The sequence below is a fragment of the Electrona antarctica genome (assembly GCF_951216825.1).
Source record: "Electrona antarctica genome assembly, chromosome: 6".
Taxonomy (NCBI): Eukaryota; Metazoa; Chordata; class Actinopteri; order Myctophiformes; family Myctophidae; genus Electrona; species Electrona antarctica.
Genome location: NC_136811.1, coordinates 42,450,683 through 42,477,182, shown reverse-complemented (window position 1 = coordinate 42,477,182; position 26,500 = coordinate 42,450,683). Strand labels below are relative to the sequence as shown.

General features: G+C 48.0%; 1 protein-coding gene across 1 annotated transcript in view; it reads right to left on the bottom strand.

The window, feature by feature from the left end:
- LOC306925102 (zinc finger protein 407-like) overlaps positions 1 to 26,500 on the bottom strand; it is a gene marked incomplete at both ends in the record, with an annotated part of 73,666 nt that overhangs the window by 45,561 nt on the left and 1,605 nt on the right. The window contains 2 exons of the mRNA XM_079503781.1: positions 15,827 to 16,005; positions 25,947 to 26,067. Of these exons, the coding sequence (XP_079359907.1) occupies positions 15,827 to 16,005; positions 25,947 to 26,067 (300 nt within the window). The remainder of the gene's footprint in view (positions 1 to 15,826; positions 16,006 to 25,946; positions 26,068 to 26,500) is intronic.

Genomic DNA, 26,500 nt, shown 5'->3' with positions numbered 1-26,500 from the left:
TATCGCATATTACGCAGCGATGCTGCCGATGCACATAAAGACCACGCAAGGATTTCGGACGGTTTTAGGTAATTACATCGGCCGTTAGCCAAACAAGCTAAAACCCACTAAAACCCCTGGGCTCTGTTGCTATTGCCACCATAGACTGTCGTTCTATTTTGCTTGGAATACTCAGCCGTTTCTCGAGCAGTGCCCTGTTGGCCAGGTGTAGTTAATCACTGCTGATTACACCTCAGTAATGGCTGCGCCCATGCAGGGCACCCCTCTGTGGATTCGTCTTTGCCTCAAGTACTTACTGAGGGCTGAATATCTTGTCCACCAATGATTGGTACTGAAAGCTGAGTGAGAGATACGGAGGGGATGTGAATCAACAGTCCAGTCTTGTCTCAATCTGCTCCATGACAATTTCCGCCTGGGCTGTTTTATCTTCTCTCTTCTCTCTCTCTCTCTCTCTCTCTGTCTCTCTCTCTCTCTCTCTCCCTAGTTCACCTTTCCCGTTATCTCTTCTCCCTCTCTCCTCTCCCCCCGCCGTTGTCTGCCTCGTTTTCCACGTTTTTTTAATCCTCCATCGACGTTTTCCCCCCACCAACCCCACCTGTACCTCTCTCTCTCTCTGTCTCTCTGTCTCCCCCCCTCTCTCTCTCCCTCTCTCTCTCTCTGTCTCTCTGTCTCCCCCTCTCTCTCTCTCTCTGTAGTAACTAAGTACATTTTATTTTTTTTATTTTTTACTTTACATGAGTGTTTCCACTACATCTCAGATAGGCCACTACAATTATTTGAAAACTAAAACTTTAGTTACTAGTTACTTTGTAGATTTTGATTATTACCACAAGACATACATCAGCAACTTCAACCCTATATATATGTACAGCACATTTGGGCCATTTAAAAATAGCCAATCTACAAGCTCACAATTGGGATTGAATAATGGATAAGGCCTTATAGGAACCGACGGTTCTCTGTCCACTCCCATATTCACCGACTGTCCCATACGGGGAGAGAGCATGTAGCTCTGCCGGGGACGAGGACCCCTGCCTGCCCCACGCCACTCAGAGGACAGCCACGCGCGTGTGTGTGTGTAGTGTCTTAGACAAGCTGTTATTTCCTTGCAAATACACACACACTACATATACGTTCTCCCCCTGACCCCCGTTTGCCTTCAACCTTGACCCTGTCAACATCATCTTCTGCCATGAGCACAGTAAGGCACATATGCACGCACGCACGTACACGCACACACACGCACGTACACGCACACGCACGTACGCACACGCACGCACAGAGGGTGAGCATTAAGACAGATAGCATCCAAGAGACCACCGACCGCAGCGCCTCTCGTCCCGTGCAGCGTGGTATGGGTGTCAGCCAAAGCCCTGAATGGCCACTAAACGGCTTTAGAAGGAGGGAGGTGATGGTGGGGGGTGGAGGGAACGAACGGAGGAGAAACAAAGGGCCAGTCTTGTCGTGGCTGATGTGTGATAAATGCGTCTCCAGCCGGCCGGCCGGGGGGGGGGGGGGGGGGGGGGGGAGTTTTCACGCTCGTCGGAGCAGGCCATTATATGCAGGAGAAAACGCAGCGTGCCGCTTCACGGGCCCTGCATGCAGAGCCCAAACTGCCATACACAGGGCCTCCATGCAGAGCCCAAACTGCCATGCACGGGGCCTCCATGCAGAGCCCAAACTGCCATGCACGGGGCCTCCATGCAGAGCCCAAACTGCCATGCACGGGGCCTCCATGCAGAGCCCAAACTGCCATGTACGGGCCCTGCATGCAGAGCCCAAACTGCCATGCACGGGGCCTCCATGCAGAGCCCAAACTGCCATGCACGGGGCCTCCATGCAGAGCCCAAACTGCCATGCACGGGGCCTCCATGCAGAGCCCAAACTGCCATGCACGGAGCCCTGCATGTAGAGCCCAAACTGCCATGCACGGGGCCTGCATGCAGAGCCCAAACTGCCATGCATGGGGCCTGCATGCAGAGCCCAAACTGCCATGCATGGGGCCTGCATGCAGAGCCCAAACTGCCATGCACGGGGCCTGCATGCAGAGCCCAAACTGCCATGCACGGGGCCTCCATGCAGAGCCCAAACTGCCATGCACGGGGCCTGCATGCAGAGCCCAAACTGCCATGCACGGGGCCTGCATGCAGAGCCCAAACTGCCATGCACGGGGCCTGCATGCAGAGCCCAAACTGCCATGCATGGGGCCTGCATGCAGTGCCCAAACTGCGTGCCGCTCCACCAGACATGCACGCAGACAATGGTGTGTTGAACACAGCTACACTTTCTAACCACCTGCCCACTATAACCAAGACATCAGAGACACATACTGTACTTCCCACAGATTACACCATAGAGTATATATATAATAGAGACTGAACTGGCGCGAAGCTCCGCCCCCCCAGCTATTCATGTCAGTGGAAGTTGCTCAGTGGCGTTTTGAAGCACCCGGAAGACTGCCGGAAGTCCCTCCCCGGACCTCAACTTTGAGGTCCTGAGTGACGTAGGGCAACCGAGCGCTCAACGTTAAAGCCCAGCTGCACGGGGTTTCCCAGTCATGAATCCACGGGTCCGCCTGTAGTCCCTCCTCCTACCACTAGGACCCAGAGCTTCAACGTTGGAAAGTCTGCCTGCCCCCTTGGATTACACACACCCCAAAGAGAGTTTGAAACTATGAACAACGACAAAAAAAACTCCCATATACCTATTGGGAGAAATACAACAATGTGCTGCCAACACAGGAACAAGATTTGTGAACTGTTGCTACAAAAGAAGGTTAGCCAATGGAGTACAACCACCATAAGGACTACTATCTGTACCACAAGAAGGTTAGCTAATGGAGTACAACCACCATAAGGACTACTATCTGTACCAAGTAGACTGCTAGACCTACTGCACTGTAAAGAAGGTTAGCCAATGGAGTACAACCACCATGAGGACTACTATCTGTACCAAGTAGAAGGTTAGCCAATGGAGTACAACCACCATAAGGACTACTATCTGTACCAAGTAGAAGGTTAGCCAATGGAGTACAACCACCATAAGGACTACTATCTGTACCAAGTAGACTGCTAGACCTACTGCACTGTAAACAGAGCTGCTACCTTTAAACACTGTGTGCTATTTAAATATTCTTGAGAAAAAATGCTGCTATTTGTTTCAAAAAAGCTTTAGAACCTGTAGAACATGTATATAACGATGCAATGTGACATAGCTATGTTTACAAAACGCTGTACCCTCCAACCATATAATGTACTTTCCCCATTTTCAAAGGTTTTTATATTTTGACACTTGCTTTGGCAATGTAACGCATGGCAATAAAGCTCCTTTGAATTGACAAGGCCAGTGAGTCGATGTGTTTCCTCCAAGTGCGCCTTGGTCTGCCCCGGGACAGAGGGAATTGACAGAGGGAATTGACAGAATTGACATCCTGTAAAAGTGGCACTGGAACACACTGCAAACACTGCAGCTAGCTGATGACAAACTTCTGCACCTGGGAGAGGAAATAACTCTATAGATGTGGCAACAACCTGTATCACAGCCTATCAGATCCCTCTATAGATGTGTCAACAACCTGTATCACAGCCTATCAGATCCCTCTATAGATGTGGCAACAACCTGTATCACAGCCTATCAGATCCCTCTATAGATGTGGCAACAACCTGTATCACAGCCTATCAGATCCCTCTATAGATGTGGCAACAACCTGTATCACAGCCTATCAGATCCCTCTATAGATGTGGCAACAACCTGTATCACAGGCTCATATCAGAGCCAATAGCTCCAAAGCAAATCATTTATGTCATGGGCCGTTTTCTCAATCCAAAGAACGGACGTATCTGTTCTCGTCGGTGGAGGTTGGATGTTAGTTGCGAGTCTTTACTCTCAGTTTACTATGAAAAACCTGCAAAACCTGTCAGTCAGTCACGCTAAAACCTGTCAGTCAGTCCGTCAGTCACGCCCCGTGACACGCTCCATATATGTCCAATACAGAATTCATTACATATGTTGATCTGACCTCAGGACTCAGGACACTTCCCCCACTGCCACCCTTAGATCTCCAAGCTGACCTGTTCTGACATTCCATATGTTGATCTGAACTCATCAAACCCTGTACACGACCAGCAACTCTACATCTGACCTCACGGACACCATGTTGATCTGACCTCATTAAACCCTTAGATCTTCATATATGGAGCTGACCTGTTCTGACATTCCATATGTTGATCCTACCCCACCCGTCCTTCCTCTTCGATGTCTCCCTTTTTACTGATACCTGTCCATCCAAACTCTAGACGGGCCTACCCTAAAGTTATTAGCACAGCCGTGCCCGGCAGCCGGCAAAAACTAGATTCTCAATAGGCCCGAAAATTAAGGCCCGGCCCTACTTGGGCCCTAACTGGGCCCTACATGGGCCCTACCTGGGCCCTAACTGGGCTGGCCCGAGGCCCTGCCTGGCCTTACTAATTAGCACACATTTTACGCCCTACCTCGCTTCCCGCTGTCAGGGCGTCTTACTGGTGTTATTGGTTCATATTATGAAGAATGGCAGTATTAAGCTGGGTGTGGGTTTTCCATCAATTACAGTCACTCAGACTTTGAAAGGAAAGACAGTTTTACTGGAGTAATAAGAGTAATACTTTTACTTCTACTCCCCTACATCTCAGAGGTAATTTACTCCACGGTCTCCACTACAATTATTTACAGATTTAGTTACTATTTACTTTGTAGATGTATTATTATTATTACAAAACAAACATTAGCCCTATACATTTTGGCCTTTTGGAAAATAGCCAATCTACATTGTGAGCTTGTAGATCTGCTATTTGACAACTTGAAATGGGACATTCTGCATAATGAGTACAGTACTTTTGTAATGAATGCAGTACATTTTGATGCCACTATACTTATACTTACTCAAGCATAATTTGAATTCCGAACTTTTACTTGTACATCCTTGACAGTGAGGTCAGACGTAGAGTATTTCTAAATTGCAGTACTGACAATAAGAAAGTGTACTCCACCACTGATGTCTCCATAACAGAAGACAAACAAGCGGCGGTGCTGAAGGTACAGTTATTATTCAATGTCTCCATAACAGAAGACAAACAAGCGGCGGTGCTGAAGGTGCAGTTATTATTCAGGGAGAACAAGGTCTTGTGAACAGAGGGGATGCTCAGAGGTGTCCCTCCATGGGGGAATACTCCAATTAACACCCCATCGCCACCACCAGCTCTGCTTCAAGTCCATGCATGCTGGCCTGCTGCCTCCAATGAGCAACGCTGCAGGTGGGTATACGGTAGAATGAGTAGACGTTGGGAAAACCAGAGGGAAAACTAGATAAGTGCACAGGTCTCTCTCCACCATGCAGGGCGGGTCAGGTTGTGGCCTCCTGGTGGCGCTATAATAGCCCAATGTGAAAAGGGTGCCATTTCTTCTTACACCTTGGATGGCAATTGGATGATTTGAGGCATTTTGTTCCAAAAATGTGACTTGCGAAAAATCCACCTGTTGGTGGCGCTATAACAGGCCAATGTGAAAAGGGTGGGATATATTCCTCAGCTTAGTAGGAAAGTATGTGAAAGATTTCATGTAAATTGCACGCTGCGTTCATGATTTGAGGCTTTTTGTTCAAAACGGGCCAATCCTGCAAACTTTGAAAGCCAATGTTAGCCACTTCGGATGGAATATGAAATATCGGACAGATCCGTCTTGAACACATGACTATAGAGATACTGTGTAACGATTTGCAGGATTTTTGGACAGAATCTGGAAGAGTAATATCCAAAAATGTGTTTTTCAAAAGTCGGCCTCCTGGTGGCACTATAACAGGCCGTTCTGGAAAATTTGGGGCAGAAGTTCATCGTTGGTATCCAGGGAGTGTGTGCGCTAAATTTGGCATCGACCGGGTTAACGGTGCCGGAGATTAGCTGGTAACAGACGGACGGACGGACGCACACACACACGGACGGACGGACACACACACACACGGACGGAGTGCAAAACATACTCTCTCCCCATGCCTTCGGCCTGGTGGAGACAAAAATCAAGAATCAAGAGTCCCAGCAATGGAATATTTGCCAGTAAAGACTGACATACGAGACCAAGTTAGGATACTGTACAGCATTTGTGCATCTCACCTGGGGTCTGGGAGTGGGGACCTCCCAGTGGTCTTTGAGGGGGTTCTAGGTGGTCCCCAGATAAATTATCTATAGTTAACCAAATTAATCCTGTGGCTAACTCTGAGGCCCCTTCAGTTCTTTTTGGTTCTTAGTCCATGAGCCAGAGCTCCAAAATTGGAACGTTAATTATGAATTGAGTGGGCAAAACCATACCTATATTAAATTGTTATCACCATGAAACTTCCCCAATTGAGTACTTACACAAAGACAATGATTTATTCTATTACAAATTTTATATTTTTAAATATGCAAATGAGGCATTATGTAGGAAAATGTGCAAAATAATCGAAAATATGAAAAAGGTACTACTGTGGAAGGGTTAGCATGTATTAATTTACTTGTATTGATCATATAAACATTTTAACATATTTAATATAGGTCTAGTTTTTCCCACCAATTTTGGAGCTCTGGCTCATGGACTAAAAACCAAAAATAACTGAACCGGTTCCCATTGGGAACCAACCGGTGGAAAAGGGGTCTGAGAGTGTGCAAATGGAACCAAATGGACCTTTACGGGTCCATTTGGTTCCATTTGTACACCCACTGTTTTACACTACAGTAAAAAAGCTACATTGACAAAGCTACGGTAGCACATCACACAACGTTCAAAATATTTCTAGCGTCTATCGCCCTCAGTCTCGTCCTTCCAGTGGACCAAAGCCCTTAGTCTTGTCCTTCCAGTGGACCAAAGCCCTTAGTCTTGTCCTTCCAGTGGACCAAAGCCCTTAGTCTTGTCCTTCCAGTGGACCAAAGCCCTTAGTCTTGTCCTTGCAGTGGACCAAAGCCCTTAGTCTTGTCCTTCCAGTGGACCAAAGCCCTTAGTCTTGTCCTTCCAGTGGACCAAAGCCCTTAGTCTTGTCCTTCCAGTGGACCAAAGCCCTTAGTCTTGTCCTTCCAGTGGACCAAAGCCCTTAGTCTTGTCCTTCCAGTGGACCAAAGCCCTTAGTCTTGTCCTTCCAGTGGACCAAAGCCCTTAGTCTTGTCCTTCCAGTGGACCAAAGCCCTTAGTCTTGTCCTTCCAGTGGACCAAAGCCCTTAGTCTTGTCCTTCCAGTGGACCAAAGCCCTTAGTCTTGTCCTTCCAGTGGACCAAAGCCCTTAGTCTTGTCCTTCCAGTGGACCAAAGCCCTTAGTCTTGTCCTTCCAGTGGACCAAAGCCCTTAGTCTCGTCCTTCCAGTGGACCAACGCCCTTAGTCTTGTCCTTCCAGTGGACCAAAGCCCTTAGTCTTGTCCTTGCAGTGGACCAAAGCCCTTAGTCGTGTCCTTCCAGTGGACCAAAGCCCTTAGTCTTGTCCTTCCAGTGGACCAAAGCCCTTAGTCTTGTCCTTCCAGTGGACCAAAGCCCTTAGTCTTGTCCTTGCAGTGGACCAAAGCCCTTAGTCTCGTCCTTCCAGTGGACCAAAGCCCTTAGTCTTGTCCTTCCAGTGGACCAAAGCCCTTAGTCTTGTCCTTCCAGTGGACCAAAGCCCTTAGTCTTGTCCTTCCAGTGGACCAAAGCCCTTAGTCTCGTCCTTCCAGTGGACCAAAGCCCTTAGTCTTGTCCTTCCAGTGGACCAAAGCCCTTAGTCTTGTCCTTGCAGTGGACCAAAGCCCTTAGTCTTGTCCTTCCAGTGGACCAAAGCCCTTAGTCTTGTCCTTGCAGTGGACCAAAGCCCTTAGTCTTGTCCTTGCAGTGGACCAACCCTTAGTCTTGTCCTTGCAGTGGACCAAAGCCCTTAGTCTTGTCCTTCCAGTGGACCAAAGCCCTTAGTCTTGTCCTTCCAGTGGACCAAAGCCCTTAGTCTTGTCCTAGCAGTGGACCAAAGCCCTTAGTCTTGTCCTTCCAGTGGACCAAAGCCCTTAGTCTTGTCCTTCCAGTGGACCAAAGCCCTTAGTCTTGTCCTTCCAGTGGACCAAAGCCCTTAGTCTTGTCCTAGCAGTGGACCAAAGCCCTTAGTCTCGTCCTTCCAGTGGACCAGAGCAGATGTTAAGCCTGTCACAATTCACTTTCCCTGTTCTTTCACTGGGACAAAGAAACCAATAGATGTTCTCATCGTGAGGCCTTTTTTCCTGGGACAGTTCCAGTAATAATATCCTGTGACTTCCCACTGGGGGATTGGAAGAGCCTCCCTAGTCTTTGAGTTAGCAAAATACTATTCAAAGTGTACAAAACCTTTTGCTTTGAGGAAAACCTGAGTTATAAGACTTTGTCATGGCACGATGTGGGGGTGCATACTCTATTTATCCATGCTAGGGATGTTAATAGTTAATCGTTAATCACTGTTTAGAAATTAGTCAAATAAACTTAACAGTTAAAAAATAATTGAAAATTCAGCGGTTCTATCATTGGGTGGTTTTCTGTGCTGTCTGCGCGGCCGAGGAACGCACATGTGGACCGGTTAGAAAAGGTCCCCCCCCCACCTCGCTAGCCACAGAAACGTATCAATTATTAATGACTTAATCGATAATTCCCATCCCTAATTGACACCATCATACAACGACTATAAATGAAGCATAAGCGCCCACGCCTTATTTATTTTTTAATACGACACTCCCATCATGCCAAGGCGACATAAGGCAGCCGCCATAAAGACACAGTTTGGGTGAACACCAAAACGCTGATGATGACTTGATGTCCTGTAAGTGTTTTTTTTCTTCATCCTATACGACGCGTTGTTGTTGTTGCTTTTTTTTCACCCCGGAAAAAGTGTCACTTATAGCACGTTGTTATTAGAAACAGATGTTTGATTCTCATATCAGCGAGCGGCTCCTTTCCCCCGCGCTGCCACGGTGTTGTTATATGCGTGCCACACCGGGATACCGCGGGACACATTTGCATGACATAAACACCTGCACCCCCCCCTCCCCCCCTCCCTTCGCCACCCTGCCAATCGTCAGCGAGACAAACACGGCCCTGTAACACGACACTCAGGTAAAACTCTGGAGAGTTAATCTTACATTACACTGCATGAACAGCAGGAGCTGCAGCGGAGGGGGAGAGAGAGAGTGACGCGGGCGTGCACGACAACACAAGTAAAAGCCACTGAACGACACATTTGTTTAGAGATTTGTGTAAATAAGAAACAAGACACACAAAAAATAAAGAAACTACGACGCATGCAAACAAATGGATTTGCCTGTGGTCGTGATGTGTGTATTAAGACCATCATTTACAAGGCCGGCGCTCTCCTATACTATACTATAGGCTCCTACGGTTAGCCATCGATCACGCGGTATTAGGGAAAATAGAATCTGCGCAACGAAGCAGCAACAATACCTCCCAGAAGTTTGTGTGTGTGTGTGCGTGTGTGTGTTTGTGTGTGTTTGTGTGTGTGTGTGTGCGTCTGTGTCTGTGTGTGTGTGCACGCACTAGGCACAAATACTCAACCAGTAACCAGTAACTAATTACAGAGCCATTTGATCGCTGTGCCCCCAAGTTCTGTAATTATTATGACCGTGGTCCAAAATTAGAGGTATATTTCACAATTAAGACATGAGGAAATGAGGATGCTCTCAGCACGCTAATGGCCACAGCCCTACCTGAATGAGTGAACGTGTGTGAACGTGTGTGTGTGTTTGTGTGTTTGTGTGTGCGTGCGTGCGTGCGTGCGTGCGTGCGTGCGTGCGTGCGTGTTAGAGAGCGGTGCTAGTTACCAAAGGAGGACAGGAGGCTGTTTTAACAACCGCGCTGCCCTCAAACCATCGCTGACCTTGCTGGAGGCAGATAATAAAGAAATAAGGAGAGGTACCATTTTCCCAAGGCTGTGCCAATCACTGGCGTATGGCTGCAGTGTGAGAACTACAGAGCGAGGAGAAGAGAAAGTTATCATAGCGCACGTGCTGTGTGTGTGTGTGTGTGTGTGGGGGGGGGGGGGGGGGGGGTTATTCATTCTGCAGGAAGGTCGCAATGTAATGCTGCGAGATACCTGTAGCTCCCAGTCTCACTGCACACTGTAAGGGCCGATTCATACTCCTATTTTACCGCTGTTTCGGCGCTGTAGTGCCGAAATGTTTTCGGCTCGTCAGAAATTTTCAGTAGCACCGAAGAGCCGACTTTAGGACGGTACCCCCCCCCCCCCCCCCCCCCCCCCCCCGAACCTAAAATGACGCCACATTGTAGGCTCTACAGAGCCGAAACGACTTTTATTCGGCTCTAAAATAGGAGTATGAATCGGCCCAAAGAACCCTGCATGTCCATTTAAGCCATTGAGACATGAGACCAGATTCTACAAATGTCTTCAAAACCAAACCAAAGACAGATTTATGAAAAACCTATGTTTCTAAGTCAGTGGTTCTCAAACAATTTCATGTCAAGGACCCCCAGAATTACATGGAATTGGCCGCCGACCCCCATCTCAAAATATTAATATGTTGTTCCAGGGACCTCCCACAGAAGCAAAGATTTGAGTTGAAAACGTTCGCTGTGAAAGAATATAAATAATGGTTAAAAGCTATAAGGTGACATATTTGTGTCACCTTATATAAAACGGGTTAACTCTCCATTTTTACACTCTAGGTTGTGCAGTGCGCAGATGCATGGCGCTATATCGCCTGCATGCATCTGCGGCGAGATCACACCTCCTCCACTCCCTTTCCACCGGCTGGCTTATCTCTCCGTAGATCTCACGGCGAAGACAATTGTCATTACCATTTTATTAAAATGTGTCACCATCAGCAACATTTTTCCTCCCTCATATCAGACTTTCATTTTCCCCCCTTTTCCTCATCTCTCCATCTCTCTCTCTCTCTAATTCTAATCATCATTCCCCTCCATCGCTCGCCCGGGTCTAATTCCCCCCCCCCCCCCTCCTCAGTTTGCAGAGAGGACCTCTCCTTTCATCCTTGAGAAGGGTTTTAATTCGAAGTGCAACGCTGAATAAAAGAGGGGAGAGAGAGAGGGAGCGACGCGACTAGCACGAGAGAGAGAGAGAGAGAGAGAGAGAGTGATGGAGAGAGACAGAGCCGAGTCGGAGACGTCCGGGTGTCAATCAATCGAGCGCGTGGGGGGGGGGGGCTGTGAGGACTCGTGACTGGGGTGCGGAGGGGGGGGGGGGGGTCGTTTGATCTGTGTCTTTCAAAGGGAGAACAGCGGGAAGGGCCATCACAGACGATTTGCCTCTCGCATGCCAGCCGCCTCGCCACTCTGACAGAGAGCAATCACAAGCAGGTTAATTCAACATCTACCTTCTTAATCTTTTTTTCCCTCCATCTCTTTCTTTTGGTCTTGTTCGGTCTACTTAGATGAAACGTTTGTGCCAAACACACGCACCACACACACATGCACGCGCGCACGGATGCCTGCACGCAAGCACAGCCCCCACGTCCTCCACTCTCACCCTTCTTCAAGAGAAGAAGGGCGAAGACACAGAGGGATCATGGGGATATAACACACTTTTAAGCAAAAATGCAGGAGGCCATCTTTTTTCACCGAAGGTCAGCTGAGTGTATGTGTGTGAATAAGTGAAGGGTGAAGGAGAGTGAGGCGAGATGGTGTGGGGAGAGAGCAGAAAGGTGCTGTGGGGTGAGAGGTGGTCTTGGGTGGGATGTGGGGGGGGGTACACAGACACAAAGCCCACACAAGGTGACACATGCAGGAGAGGTGGAGGTGGGGCAAAATAAACAAAATAAAGCAAAAAAGCTCGTCCTACAATTTAGAGAAAGGGGAATGCATGATCATAGCCAACAATAAGTCTACATGAGAAGAACCCCCATTACATGCAAGCCCAAGCCGGTGAACTTCAACAGTCAACACCTTGAGGACGCAACCCGGGCCCAGCTCATTGGGGGGGGGGTTATGGCCTGCTGCCTCCTTGCCAGGCCTCGCCGGCCGGCCCGCACCACCACACCCCCTCTGAGCTCTGGCGCTCTTCACGTGAGAGGTCAGAGGGATAACAGGATAAAGTCTGTCCTCTCTGCTCCCCTCGATGAAGGACGAGCACTCGGCGGATTGGATTTGGTGGTCTTCAAGGACAAAGGGGACGACGACGCTGGGACACAATGGAGCCAATGGACGAGGAACAAGATTTCATCTGTCACTAGCTCGCTGCCGGTCCGAGTGATTGGCAGGGACGGCCCAGACGAGTAATCTTTGAGTGCTTCTTTCTCCACAGAGGCTCACGCCAGTCTCTCTCGGTGGAGAACGGGGCAAGGCGCGCGCAAACGCACACGCACACACACACACACACACACACACACACACACACACACACACACACACACACACACACACACACTACAGCTGGATTTTTGTAATCATATTACTTCCGGGTGTATACTGTACTCTTCTTCGGAAGTCCTAGGATCACTCAGAGGTTGTGGAAGAGCACCCTCTATCAAAAACACTGAAAACACGACATGTCGTACACGACGGTCTGTGCGTTGGATTGAAATGACGTATACATCAATGGCACTCAATTTAATCTGGAAGTTTACACTGCTCATTCCTGCTTGCTTTGCTGCTGTCATGCTGCTGCTGCTCCACTGCTGCTCACCCTCCACCACCCCAGCTACCACCTGTTGTTTTGGATCTGCTGTTTATGTACGCGGGATTCGGAGCGACGGATGATTTCCGCAAGTCGGTCTTTTGGTGTGCTGGATCAGCGTGTGCACCCCATCCCACCGAGGCTAAACTTTATATTTAAATAAGTTGATGAACAACTGAAAGGCTCATGACTACATAAGTCAGAAAGACAATATTCTTTGAAACAAAGTGTTCCTTATTTCTGAACGGTGACTCAGCTTTCTGGAGAAGACGCTATGCTGATTGACTGCACTTGGCCACCAGTTTAACGAGCCTCAAGCTAACAATTGTGGAAGATGGCTATACACGGCATAAAGCTTTCACAGTTGACATGGCTGCGACGATGAGAGAAATGATTATATGGTTGCTGCATTTCCCTGTTGTTTGACTGAGTGCAGCCATTGTTTGATTAGTGGTGGAGGTTGTCTATAAATACGGCTCATTCCCTCTGTGGAGCTGGAAATGCTGAGGAAGACCAACGACGGAAAAGCATATGCTGCTGTTGCTGCTCTGATAATTGAAGACTGCCAACAATACATATTAAGTGCTGCGGATGGTTTTTGTTTCATTCACATCAACACAATATGGAAAATGATGATGTTTTAGTAATATTGTCCTTGCTGTCAACGAGGTGAAAGAAATTACAGATTGACCGAGACTATTACAGATTGTATGGAAGACCACGTCAAATGCTCTAAATAATAACCAAAAATAGACAATCTACAAGCTCTCAAAGATTGAGAGCATGTTTTCGCTGTGCAAACGTGCCTCCAAAAAAGACATGACGATTGCTTCTATGGAATCAAAAAGACGTTCTCAGTCGTGGCGACTGAGAACTTTAATCCATGTGTGTGTGTGTGTGTGTGTGTGTGAAAATAAGCCCAGTGTTAGTCTGGGCTTGTGAGTCTCATGCCGAAGCTGTAATCAGCTGTCAGTCAGTTCCTATTCTCATTCACAGCTCAGCTGATCATTACGTCACTCATTCATACTCCAATCAGAGCTCACGCTCTTAGCAGAGCATTCCATTAAAGGTTTCATGACATTCATTTTCATTTATTTGTATTTTTCGTTTTTCTTTTAGGTTGTATGACCTTAATTATACCCAAAAAACCTGAACTTTGAACATTCAGTGGGTTTTCTGTGGCCTGGAGTTTTCTCTGGGGTTTGGAAGCCTTTTGAGCTGCAATGAAAACAGGCAAAACAGTGAAAACAGTGACATCTGCTGGAAAATCCCAGTGACATATATAGGATTTGCAGGCTGTGACATCACAAACAGCAGGAAAATCAGAGCACTTGCTTGAGCCTGAAAACCCCAGACCACAGAAAATCTACTGAATGTTAAAAGTTCAGGTTTTGCTTCACTACTACAGCTGCTTCTTCGATCACAGATAGAGGTAGCTGCCACGCGGCTGCTGTCAAAGCTTGCCTCCTCCACCCCATGCCTCCATGTACCTTTTGATCTCAAATCTGGCATAGGCTCAAGAGTCTGGCATAGGCTCAAATGCTTGGGAAATATGTCTGCTGATTCAAGCAAAAGATTAATGTCAACATATTGCTTACGTATTGCTCAAACATGTTGCTGAACTGGAACTGGAATTCGCGTGGGCATGGCTCTAAGTAAACTAGAATTCAATATTGATAAAGTAAACTAGAATTCAATGTTGACATAGCTCTAATCTGATTCATGTCTTTGTATGCTTCAAGATTGCATGATTCAAGTTATTCTCATTAACTGTCTTGATAGAGCACAAGTTTAACCATATACCATTTGTTGCATAAAATGGTGAATCTACTTTGACGTGAGTGCTTCCTGTCTAAAATGAACCTGGATGGGTTTTGCATGTGTATTGTTCCGGTGTACACGCAGCACCACTGGACGATGAAGCGTGCAGGTAGGCCAGGTCAGGGTTCTCTATGTGTCCTTACCTGCGTGCAGGTAGGCCAGGTCAGGGTTCTCTATGTGGCCTTACCTGCATACAGGTAGGCCAGGTCAGGGTTCTCTATGTGTCCTTACCTGCATACAGGTAGGCCAGGGTTCTCTATGTGGCCTTACCTGCATGCAGGTAGGCCAGGTCAGGGTTCTCTATGTGGCCTTACCTGCATGCAGGTAGGCCAGGTCAGGGTTCTCTATGTGGCCTTACCTGCATGCAGGTAGGCCAGGTCAGGGTTCTCTATGTGGCCTTACCTGCATGCAGGTAGGCCAGGTCAGGGTTCTCTATGTGGCCTTACCTGCGTGCAGGTAGGCCAGGTCAGGGTTCTCTATGTGGCCTTACCTGCATGCAGGTAGGCCAGGTCAGGGTTCTCTATGTGGCCTTACCTGCGTGCAGGTAGGCCAGGTCAGGGTTCTCTATGTGGCCTTACCTGCATACAGGTAGGCCAGGTCAGGGTTCTCTATGTGGCCTTACCTGCAGGTAGGCCAGGTCAGGGTTCTCTATGTGGCCTTACCTGCAGGTAGGCCAGGTCAGGGTTCTCTATGTGGCCTTACCTGCATGCAGGTAGGCCAGGTCAGGGTTCTCTATGTGGCCTTACCTGCGTGCAGGTAGGTCAGGTCAGGGTTCTCTATGTGGCCTTACCTGGGTGCAGGTAGGCCAGGTCAGGGTTCTCTATGTGGCCTTACCTGCGTGCAGGTAGGCCAGGTCAGGGTTCTCTATGTGGCCTTACCTGGGTGCAGGTAGGTCAGGTCAGGGTTCTCTATGTGGCCTTACCTGGGTGCAGGTAGGTCAGGTCAGGGTTCTCTATGTGGCCTTACCTGCGTGCAGGTAGGTCAGGTCAGGGTTCTCTATGTGGCCTTACCTGCGTGCAGGTAGGCCAGGTCAGGGTTCTCTATGTGTCCTTACCTGGGTGCAGGTAGGCCAGGTCAGGGTTCTCTATGTGGCCTTACCTGCATGCAGGTAGGCCAGGTCAGGGTTCTCTATGTGGCCTTACCTGCATGCAGGTAGGCCAGGTCAGGGTTCTCTATGTGGCCTTACCTGGGTGCAGGTAGGCCAGGTCAGGGTTCTCTATGTGGCCTTACCTGGGTGCAGGTAGGCCAGGTCAGGGTTCTCTATGTGGCCTTACCTGGGTGCAGGTAGGCCAGGTCAGGGTTCTCTATGTGGCCTTACCTGGGTACAGGTAGGTCAGGTCAGGGTTCTCTATGTGGCCTTACCTGCGTGCAGGTAGGCCAGGTCAGGGTTCTCTATGTCCGGGTGCTGGTCCTTCAGGTGGTTGCGGAACTCCATGGGGGCGTTGGTGGCGTGCTCACACTTGGGACAGTTGTACATCTTCACTCCGTCGTGCTTCCCCGTGTGGAGGATGTGCTTGCGGATGTTCTCAGCGCAGTTGGATCTGAGGGGGGAGGGGGGGTAGATAAAAGGCATTCATTCTTGTTTAAATATAAACAGAGATTAAAAGACAAGGGGGACATGAGAAGAGGGGGAATAAAAACCAAGACATAAATTCCCAAATGGGTGACAACGTTCCCATGGATTGTTTGCTGTGCTAACATTTTGTTTTGCTTGAAATGATGACCAAGCTCATGCTTGGCATTAGAGCTTGGGAGGGGGGAGGGTTATTATTATGGACAGACTCTCAAGGCGTTCATCCCCTAAACACAGTTAACGCCCAGACTTCCATTTTCTGGTGGGGAGGCATGGGGGCTATCCCCTCACCCCCTAGCCCCTAGAGTGGCGCTGGCTGATGACGTATCAGCAACAATGTGGCTACGTAACAGTTGACGTTATGAAATGCGAGTCAAGCAGCCTCTGTCCAGCGAGTGACAATTCAGAATCACAGAACGCAGCGATTCAGGCTGGAACCCAGGCTACTGACCCCCATCCTGGTCATTCATGTTTAAAACAGGTGGAGATGTCTTGCTTCTGGTCAGACTGAATTAAATGCATGCGTTTCCTTTTGGGAAATGCACACTGTCTGATATGTTTTAGTTTTATGTGTTAATGTTACAATTTAATTAAACATGTATGTTAACTTACAGCGAAATCTCTTTAAGTTCACAATGTGTTGTATTGTATTACCGTAATTTGAGCTTGTATTTCAACTATTTTCTTTTTCAAAGTATACACAGCTTTATGTCCCCTGTCTATTTCTTTTACAAGCAAAACCGCGGTGATTCACCCTGGTGATTTAGCACTGCAGCTACGTAGCAAAAAGTGTCTATAAAAAAAAAACAAAGACTTTCACAGACACCAAAAACACAATTGGTTACACATGTTTCCCTGCCACCAACTCCTTTGTTCTCCTGTCAGGCTTTCACATATCTTTTAAATATTGGCTTTCCTCATACTTGTTCCGCTTAGCATGTGACATGGTGTCGAGAGCTGCAGGCGACTGGCGCTGAATCGCTGCGCCACGGAGTACGAGAAAACATATCGCTTTGGAGATATGTACTGAGACACCCGTGCTATGTGTCTTTTGTGGCTGTATGAAGGGTGTGGGATTAGAGGCATGAGCACGGAGATGTGCACGGAGCCTGACGCGCACGGAGCATGACATGCAGTGAGCATTCGTGTGTGCAGTGTGTGCAATAGGGGAAGAGCTGCTCTGGTCAGGTGTGTGTGTGTGTGTGTGTGTGTGTGTGTGTGTGTGTGTGTGTGTGTGTGTGTGTGTGTGTGTGTGTGTGTGTGTGTGTGAAAGCCACATGTTACTCTTCACGTATAGAAATTGAGAAATGATCACACATTTTCAGACTTACAATTAGGAAAAGATTTGTCTTGCGGTTAAGGCTCATGCATACTCCAGTTTCAGGTCAAGGTGGTGGTTGTCAGTTTGTACTTTCACGTATTCATAACAAAATATATAAATATATAAATGCCCGTCCCAAATGAAATGCTGTCCTAAATGTTTGCATGTCCTCGCAAGAATAGTAATACAAACATATGCTTGTGTGCACACAGGGGTCTTTGGGCTGGTCAGACGAGGCAGTGAGCTACTGCTGGGTGCAGGATGTAATGATGTCAGCTCACAGAGTCACACACACACACACACACACACACACACACACACACACACACACACACACACACACACACACACACACACACACACACACACACACACACACACACACACACACACACACACACACACACACACACACACACACACACACACACACACACACACACACAGGCCCCTTCTGATTAATGAGGCTGCCTGACCTGCTCCCAGGCCCTATCTAAACCTGCCCACGGACACGCACACGCACACACACACACATGAGAGGGAGGGGGGAGCAAACATGTCCGCACACATACATTCATACAGTACATACGTACGTACATACAGCACAGACACACACTTCCGTCAAACACACATCCGGGCAAGATATGCCACACGTGCACACGCTTCTACACAAGAACGCCTATGCACACAGTGAATCCATATAAAAATATCACTCACTCTCTCACACACACACACACACACACACACACACACACACACACACACACACACACACACACACACACACACACACACACACACACACACACACACACACACACACACACACACACACACACACACACACACACTGCATCATGCAAGCAAGCATGTGCAAGAACCGGAACAGTCTCAAACATGCACGCATGAGCACGCACGCACGCATGCACACGCACGCACACACACACACGGCATCATGTGTTGATGGATGGGGCACTCGTGCTCGGTTTGGGCCTGACATTCTCGGACAGTATAATACGCAATTACTCTCCCTTATCACCTTGGCCGGGACAATAAAGCCTCACAGTGCCATAGCTCACGCCAGCCAAGGAGAGAATTTGTTTTCACTTTTGCAGAGACACCTCTCTCCATCATGGGGCCATGGTCCAGCCCTGGCCAGCTTCATTTGGGACTGCTCTTAACAGGGTACAAAAGAAAACACAACAAACCCACACACCACCAGACCCTCACTGGGCTCTGAAATACTGTAGGAAATAGTTAGCTGTAGCCACCGGTGAAGGCACTTCACAAGAACACTGTAGGAAATAGTTAGCTGTAGCCACCGGTGAAGGCCCTTCACAAGAACACTGTAGGAAGTAGTTAGCTGTAGCCACCGGTGAAGGCACTTCACAAGAATACTGTAGGAAATAGTTAGCTGTAGCCACCGGTGAAGGCACTTCACAAGAACACTGTAGGAAGTAGTTAGCTGTAGCCACCGGTGAAGGCACTTCACAAGAACACTGTAGGAAATAGTTAGCTGTAGCCACCGGTGAAGGCCCTTCACAAGGACACTGTAGGGAATAGTTAGCTGTAGCCACCGGTGAAGGCCCTTCACAAGAACACTGTAGGAAATAGTTAGCTGTAGCCACCGGTGAAGGCCCTTCACAAGGACACTGTAGGGAATAGTTAGCTGTAGCCACCGGTGAAGGCCCTTCACAAGAATACTGTAGGAAATAGTTAGCTGTAGCCACCGGTGAAGGCCCTTCACAAGAATACTGTAGGAAATAGTTAGCTGTAGCCACCGGTGAAGGCCCTTCACAAGAATACTGTAGGAAATAGTTAGCTGTAGCCACCGGTGAAGGCCCTTCACAAGAATACTGTAGGAAATAGTTAGCTGTAGCCACCGGTGAAGGCCCTTCACAAGAATACTGTAGGAAATAGTTAGCTGTAGCCACCGGTGAAGGCACTTCACAAGAATACTGTAGGAAATAGTTAGCTGTAGCCACCGGTGAAGGCCCTTCACAAGAACACTGTAGGAAATAGTTAGCTGTAGCCACCGGTGAAGGCCCTTCACAAGAACACTGTAGGAAATAGTTAGCTGTAGCCACCGGTGAAGGCACTTCACAAGAACACTGTAGGAAATAGTTAGCTGTAGCCACCGGTGAAGGCACTTCACAAGAACACTGTAGGAAATAGTTAGCTGTAGCCACCGGTGAAGGCCCTTCACAAAGCAGTGCACCGCGGCCAAGCTAAATGCTACTGTGGCACTGTGCTCTCGCTATACTGCAGAATAGAGAAATGAAGCACAGCGTTATAGTTGGTTACAGGGACACAGTAGTCTGCATGCCTAAACTGTAATCCGCTGTCAGTCAGCTGATTGTATCCATCAGCCTATAGCTTCCAATTCTCATTCACAGCTCAGCTGATCATTACGTCACATCATTCATATTCCAATCAGAATTCGCACGCACGCACGCACGCACGCACGCACGCACGCACGCACGCACGCACGCACGCACGCACGCACGCACGCACGCACGCACGCACGCACGCACGCACGCACGCACGCACGCACGCACGCACGCACGCACGCACGCACGCACGCACGCACGCACACACACACACACACACACACACACACACACACACACACACACACACACACACACACACACACACACACACACACACACACACACACACACACACACACACACACACACACACACACACACACACACACACACACACACACACACACACACACACACACACACACACACACACACACACATCCACTGATGCTTAGCGCCTCCTCCACCCCAGCCTCCACCTTTTGATCAGAGCCTGCATGGCATATAGGCTAAAACAGAGTATATCTGCTGTTCAAATGTCAATGTCTGCTGATTCAAGCCAATGTCAATGTATTGCTTATGTATTAATATTGTATCCCTATGGGGGTTTCACCAACGTTCCCTGATTTTGCTTAGCATGCTTGATTCGACAACATTCAGGATCATCTGCCAACGGGGAGCCTTTAACTCCAAGTTTAACTGTATTCCATCTGTTGCAATGAATGCTTAATCTACTTTGACGTGAGCCAGAAGATACGGTGTCTCCCTCGCTTAATTAGACAATGGATACAAATATGTAGAATTGTGCGTAACCTCATGATGTTTGTGTATCCCAAATCACTTATTCCCCTAATTATTGTTGTGATTACATCGCAGGAATATGGATAACGAGTCCACAAGGCATGTGCCACCACCACTGCATCTGTTTGCCATATACGGTGGGGGGAAAAAAACTTTTTTTTAGGTGTAATGCAGAATTCCAAACTGCCACATGCTTAGCGGTAATATGAATTATCATACATCATGGAGTTAACCCATTTTGGGCGGGAACCCCTTTTGGTGTTAGCATTATGTTATGCTTTAGCTATTGAAAAATAGCAGATCTACAAGCTCATAGCGCGCCACCGAGTGCTTGTAGGTCTGCTATTTTTGAAAAATCGAAGAACGACTGACATAGAAACAGCTTTTTCAGAAAACTGTCAGGATGTATAAGACATTTATAGAATCTGATCTCAGGTCAGAATGGGTTAAGGATAAAAAAGAAAAAGAAAAAAAGGAAAATACATTTAATACTAAATGAACTCATTTCTTATTCGGGAGCGAATAAGTGGCATAAATAGATAAAATTTGCAGCAGCGCTAAAAGGTTCTAAAGAGTGCGCGGGTGGATTCCTAAGGGGGAGGAAGGAGGAGGGGGGAGGGGGGGGGGGCATGCTATCTCTCAGATATGGTAATGGCATAATTGTCATATTAAAACAACACAACGCACGTTTAGGAGTCAGCAGGTGTCACCGTTAGTGAAAAGCACACCGGTCCTCTCCTGCTATGCGCGTGCGTGACACACACACACACACACACACACACACACACACACACACACACACACACACACACACACACACACACACACACACACACACACACACACACACACACACACACACACACACACACACACACACACACACAGGTCCTCTTCTGCTACGCACACCGTATTAATTAGTCCAAATGCTGTTTCAACTGCCTCCGCGCACGCGCACACACACACGCAAACACACACACATGCACGCACACACACACACACACACCCACCATGGGAATCAGCCTGACGCCCAGCGGATGTATCGCCCCCAGAACTCTTCTCCCTTCTCTCTCTCTCTCTCTCTCTCTCTCTCTCTCTATTTTCAACCATTTCCATATTCCTCCTCCTGGACTGTAGCGTATGGAAATGGGAGAGAGAGAGAGGTGTAATTGAGAGGTGCTTCGTTAGGGAGATTCAGATGTGTGTCTTTTGTAAAGGAGTGGAGTCCCCCCCCCCCCCCCCTTCCAGTCATCATCATTAGCGTCCCCTCTCTCTCCTTCACTTTACAAGGTCGTCGGCCCTCTGACATCGCCTCGTCCCCTCCTCAAAGCCCCGTGCGTGCACCGCCTGGGAGTCGAAGCCGACCTTTATTTCCGCGCGCCGGGATTGAGACGTGAGCAGTCTAACCACTTTTCAATAAATAATAACAGCCCCAGAAAGCCTGGTATTAACGGCAAGAAGAAGTCAGGAGGCTAGATATCAATTAGAGCGTTTATGATGCCTCCGCAGCCTCTAATGAGAAAACTCCTCATTGAGAACAATAGAAATCACTGCTTAAAGCGTGCAGCCGGGAAGTTTTTGTGCTTGCATAAATAGGGCGGGGGGGATAGATAGTAAAGTAGACATTGTTAATTGACAGCCGAGGAGACTCCCAGTGCAATATCATTAGAATATTTACCACTTCTACCCCCAACTATAATTATCTCTCCCTCTATTATCCAGGCCCTCTGTCTGTGAATAATATATGAGTGGCATTTGATGCATCATTCACTTCTCACTCATTTACATGCATTTGAGGAGTGGCCTTGATGGGGCGATGCTATTGTAGCAAGTGGTGTATCCAAAGATGTCACATTTAAGCTCAAGCATGAATATTCTCTCCATATGGATGTACGTATTAATATTGCAAATGGGATTTGCTTCGGCAAACAGAAGCACGGTAAAAAAAAGAATATCTGTGTTTCTAGAATTAAACATTGCCAGTCACACCAGCGCTACTGCATTTGTCTCGGAGCTAAATATGTTTTTTGCCGCGGCACGGCAGGATATTTATTTCATAAGCTGGGGCTTGTATCAAAAGGTCAAACGCACTAACACCATCTAGTACCTCCTTATCTCGGTCAAGTCGCTAGAGACGCCGGGATCTTTAAACATGCATTCAAAGTGTAAAAGCAGGGGGTGAAGGCGAGGCCCCTCATGGCTGTCGGAGGAGGCGAGGCCCCTCATGGCTGTCGGAGGAGGCCCCCGCATTCAATTCCTCATCCCCACATTAGTAAGCCAGCGGGGTCTCTGCCTCGACCCCTGCTCCCCCCCTCGCCCCCTCCCCCTCCACGCTGCCCCCGCCCCCTCCCCCCTCCGAAACCCCTCGGCACCCCCGGGGCTACCAAAAAATGTTAATTGGGCTTCTAATTTGCTGTTTCATTTGCCACAATCTGTAACGATCATACGGGTATCAGCGCAGAAACAATGGGGGAACAGTTGTCCTGTTCTGGGTCTTGCTGCGCCGGGCCGTGCCACGGCCGACGCGTTAACAATTGATAGCTAATGATAGCTTTCCTCGGCGGTTTCAAATAACATTAGCACAAGGTGACATGGTCTTCTGTTAACTAATTGTCTGCCGCAAGGTGGCGACAGTTAGGCCAGTTAGCTGTGCCACGCAGAACACGACTGATTTCCATGTTTTCACATCCGGGTTACTCGCTCGCAGACCTCCATTGCAAGACACGGCTTGTGTTAGCAGTATAGCTCACGCTGTATATCTTTCACCAGAAACTGTAATATGTCGGGAGCGATGCGATAAAGAAAAAAATCACAAATCACACCCGAACCTCGGATGGATCATCACCACCGCGGACAGCGCTCGTAGTTTCAGAGATACAAGGCAAGAAAGATCCTGCTTCGAATGGGAGCTCTATGGGGGCCGTGCGCAAACATCCTGGTGCTGGGGGTGACGAAGGCGTTGCCTAGCAACCGGGTCAGTTGTTGAAAGTTGATTATCAGCGACAGTTTCATATCAATAAAGTACATTAAATGACAGAGAATTCCGTCAAAGGGAGACAACGGTTGGATTTTAATGACGGAATATTCGGTCAAAAGCAATTCATGTGTTAACCCATTTTGGGCGGGAACCCCTTTTGGTGTTAGCATTATGCTATGCTTTAGCTATTGAAAAATAGCAGATCTACAAGCTCATAGCGCACCACCGAGTGGCACGCTATGAGCTTGTAGGTCTGCTATTTTTGAAAAATCGAGGTCAAAATGGGTTAATCTCAAAATAATAAGACAAAGTCAAATTATTACAACTCATCATTCCCTCTTTCCCCCTGGATCACTGTACTGTACTGATGTACAGTAAGAAGACAGATGGATCACTGTACTGTACAGTAAGAAGACAGATGGATCACTGTACTGATGTACAGTAAGAAGACAGATGGATCACTGTACTGATGTACAGTAAGAAGACAGATGGATCACTGTACTGATGTACAGTAAGAAGACAGATGGATCACTGTACTGCATGTACAGTAAGAAGACAGATGGATCACTGTACTGATGTACAGTAAGAAGACAGATGGATCACTGTACTGTACAGTAAGAAGACAGATGGATCACTGTACTGCATGTACAGTAAGAAGACAGATGGATCACTGTACTGATGTACAGTAAGAAGACAGATGGATCACTGTACTGATGTACAGTAAGAAGACAGATGGATCACTGTACTGATGTACAGTAAGAAGACAGATGGATCACTGTACTGATGTACAGTAAGAAGACAGATGGATCACTGTACTGCATGTACAGTAAGAAGACAGATGGATCACTGTACTGATGTACAGTAAGAAGACAGATGGATCACTGTACTGCATGTACAGTAAGAAGACAGATGGATCACTGTACTGATGTACAGTAAGAAGACAGATGGATCACTGTACTGCATGTACAGTAAGAAGACAGATGGATCACTGTACTGATGTACAGTAAGAAGACAGATGGATCACTGTACTGATGTACAGTAAGAAGACAGATGGATCACTGTACTGCATGTACAGTAAGAAGACAGATGGATCACTGTACTGCATGTACAGTAAGAAGACAGATGGATCACTGTACTGCATGTACAGTAAGAAGACAGATGGATCACTGTACTGCATGTACAGTAAGAAGACAGATGGATCACTGTACTGATGTACAGTAAGAAGACAGATGGATCACTGTACTGCATGTACAGTAAGAAGACAGATGGATCACTGTACTGTACAGTAAGAAGACAGATGGATCACTGCACTGTACAGTAAGAAGACAGATGGATCACTGTACTGCATGTACAGTAAGAAGACAGATGGATCACTGTACTGCATGTACAGTAAGAAGACAGATGAAGGGAGTGGAGTTAAGGAGACACGTCCGATCTGAGAGAGCTGCCACGGTAGGTACTAAAATGACCTGGATAAAAAATAATGGAGGAAGAGTACATCTAAAACCAATGATGGGTTTTAGATCATTCACTCTCACACTCTTCTCCCATAAAGGGAGGAGGAGGAGGAGGAGGAGGAAGAGAATGATGAAGAGGAGAGAATGAGAGAGAGAGACGTAGAGATGGAGATGTGCAACGCTGGCCAAAACTTTTTCAATTTCACCGACAATTTCCTGTGTAATTACTGATGTGGTATGATGGTGTTTTAATGACAGGGACCTGCCAATGCCACTGACAGTGACAGTGCGTGTGTGTGTGTGTGTGTGTGTCTGTGTGTCTGTGTGTGTGTGTGTGTGTGTGTGTGTGTGTGTGTGTGTGTGTGTGTGTGTTGGGACTCTGGCTGGGCCGGTTGATGATGGTAGAGTGATGAGATGGAGCCGTAGAGATTAGGACCGTTCCCCCATCATGACCCAAACCCTCCCCACGTCCCCTCACACACACCTGACACACACTCACACGCACGCACACACACACACACGCATGCACACACACACACACGCACGAAACATAAAAATGCATTCATGCACACACACGTCGAAGACCACAAACGTCCAACATTAACAAGCAGCCCCAAATCACCCCACGACTCCACCTGTCAGACAAAAACACACGCACGCGCACGCACACGCACACACACACACACACACACACACACACACACACACACACACACACACACACACACACACACACACCTATCAGGCTCTCCCATCAACTCCCAGATCATCAGTGCCATGGCGGCAGCCATCAGCCCGTCCATGCGTGGGAGGGTCAATGAGCCGTGCGTTTGTGTGTGTGCTTGCATGTGTGTGTGTGCGTGTGTGCGTTTGTGTCTGCGTGTGTGCATGTGTGTGTGTGTGTGTGTGTGCATGCGTTTGTGCGTGCGTGTGTGTGCATGTGTGTGCGTGTGTGTGTGTGTGTGTGTGTGTGTGTGTGTGTGTGTGTGTGTGTGCGTGTGCTTGTGTGTGTGTGTGTACCTGTATTCGCACCAGGGGCATCGGTAGGGCTTCTCTCCGGTGTGCACGCGCTTGTGGCGCGACAGGTGGGACTGCGTGGTGGAGGCAAAGTTGCACAGCGGACATTTGAAGGGCCGCTCTCCTGTTTTGGGGTTGGACAGGTGCACACAGAGAAGACATGTTTCAATATTCTAACCACACCTGGGGGTCAATTAGAGTACACAGTGAAAGAGGGCTTGTTTCCATTGCGGTCCTGTGTATTCATTTCATTAATGCTTTTCGATGGCTGGTGGTAGGGCGTTCCAAACTTGAACGTCAAGTCTATTATAAACCATAGCCAGATAAATGCACAGTGTATTCAGGGACAGCTGCACAGCAGCAGATTCTCATAACGCGAGGCTCTAATTTACCAACCCGTTGGAACTGACACACGTCAGTGAACGACGAGCCCACAGCAATTGGACGTCCGTGTAAACAGAACCAAATCGAGAAGCAAACAACATGAATTATGACGAGCTAAAAAAAAAGAATAAAAAATGAATATTTATGAGGGGAATGTTGATCCCTGGGCGCTG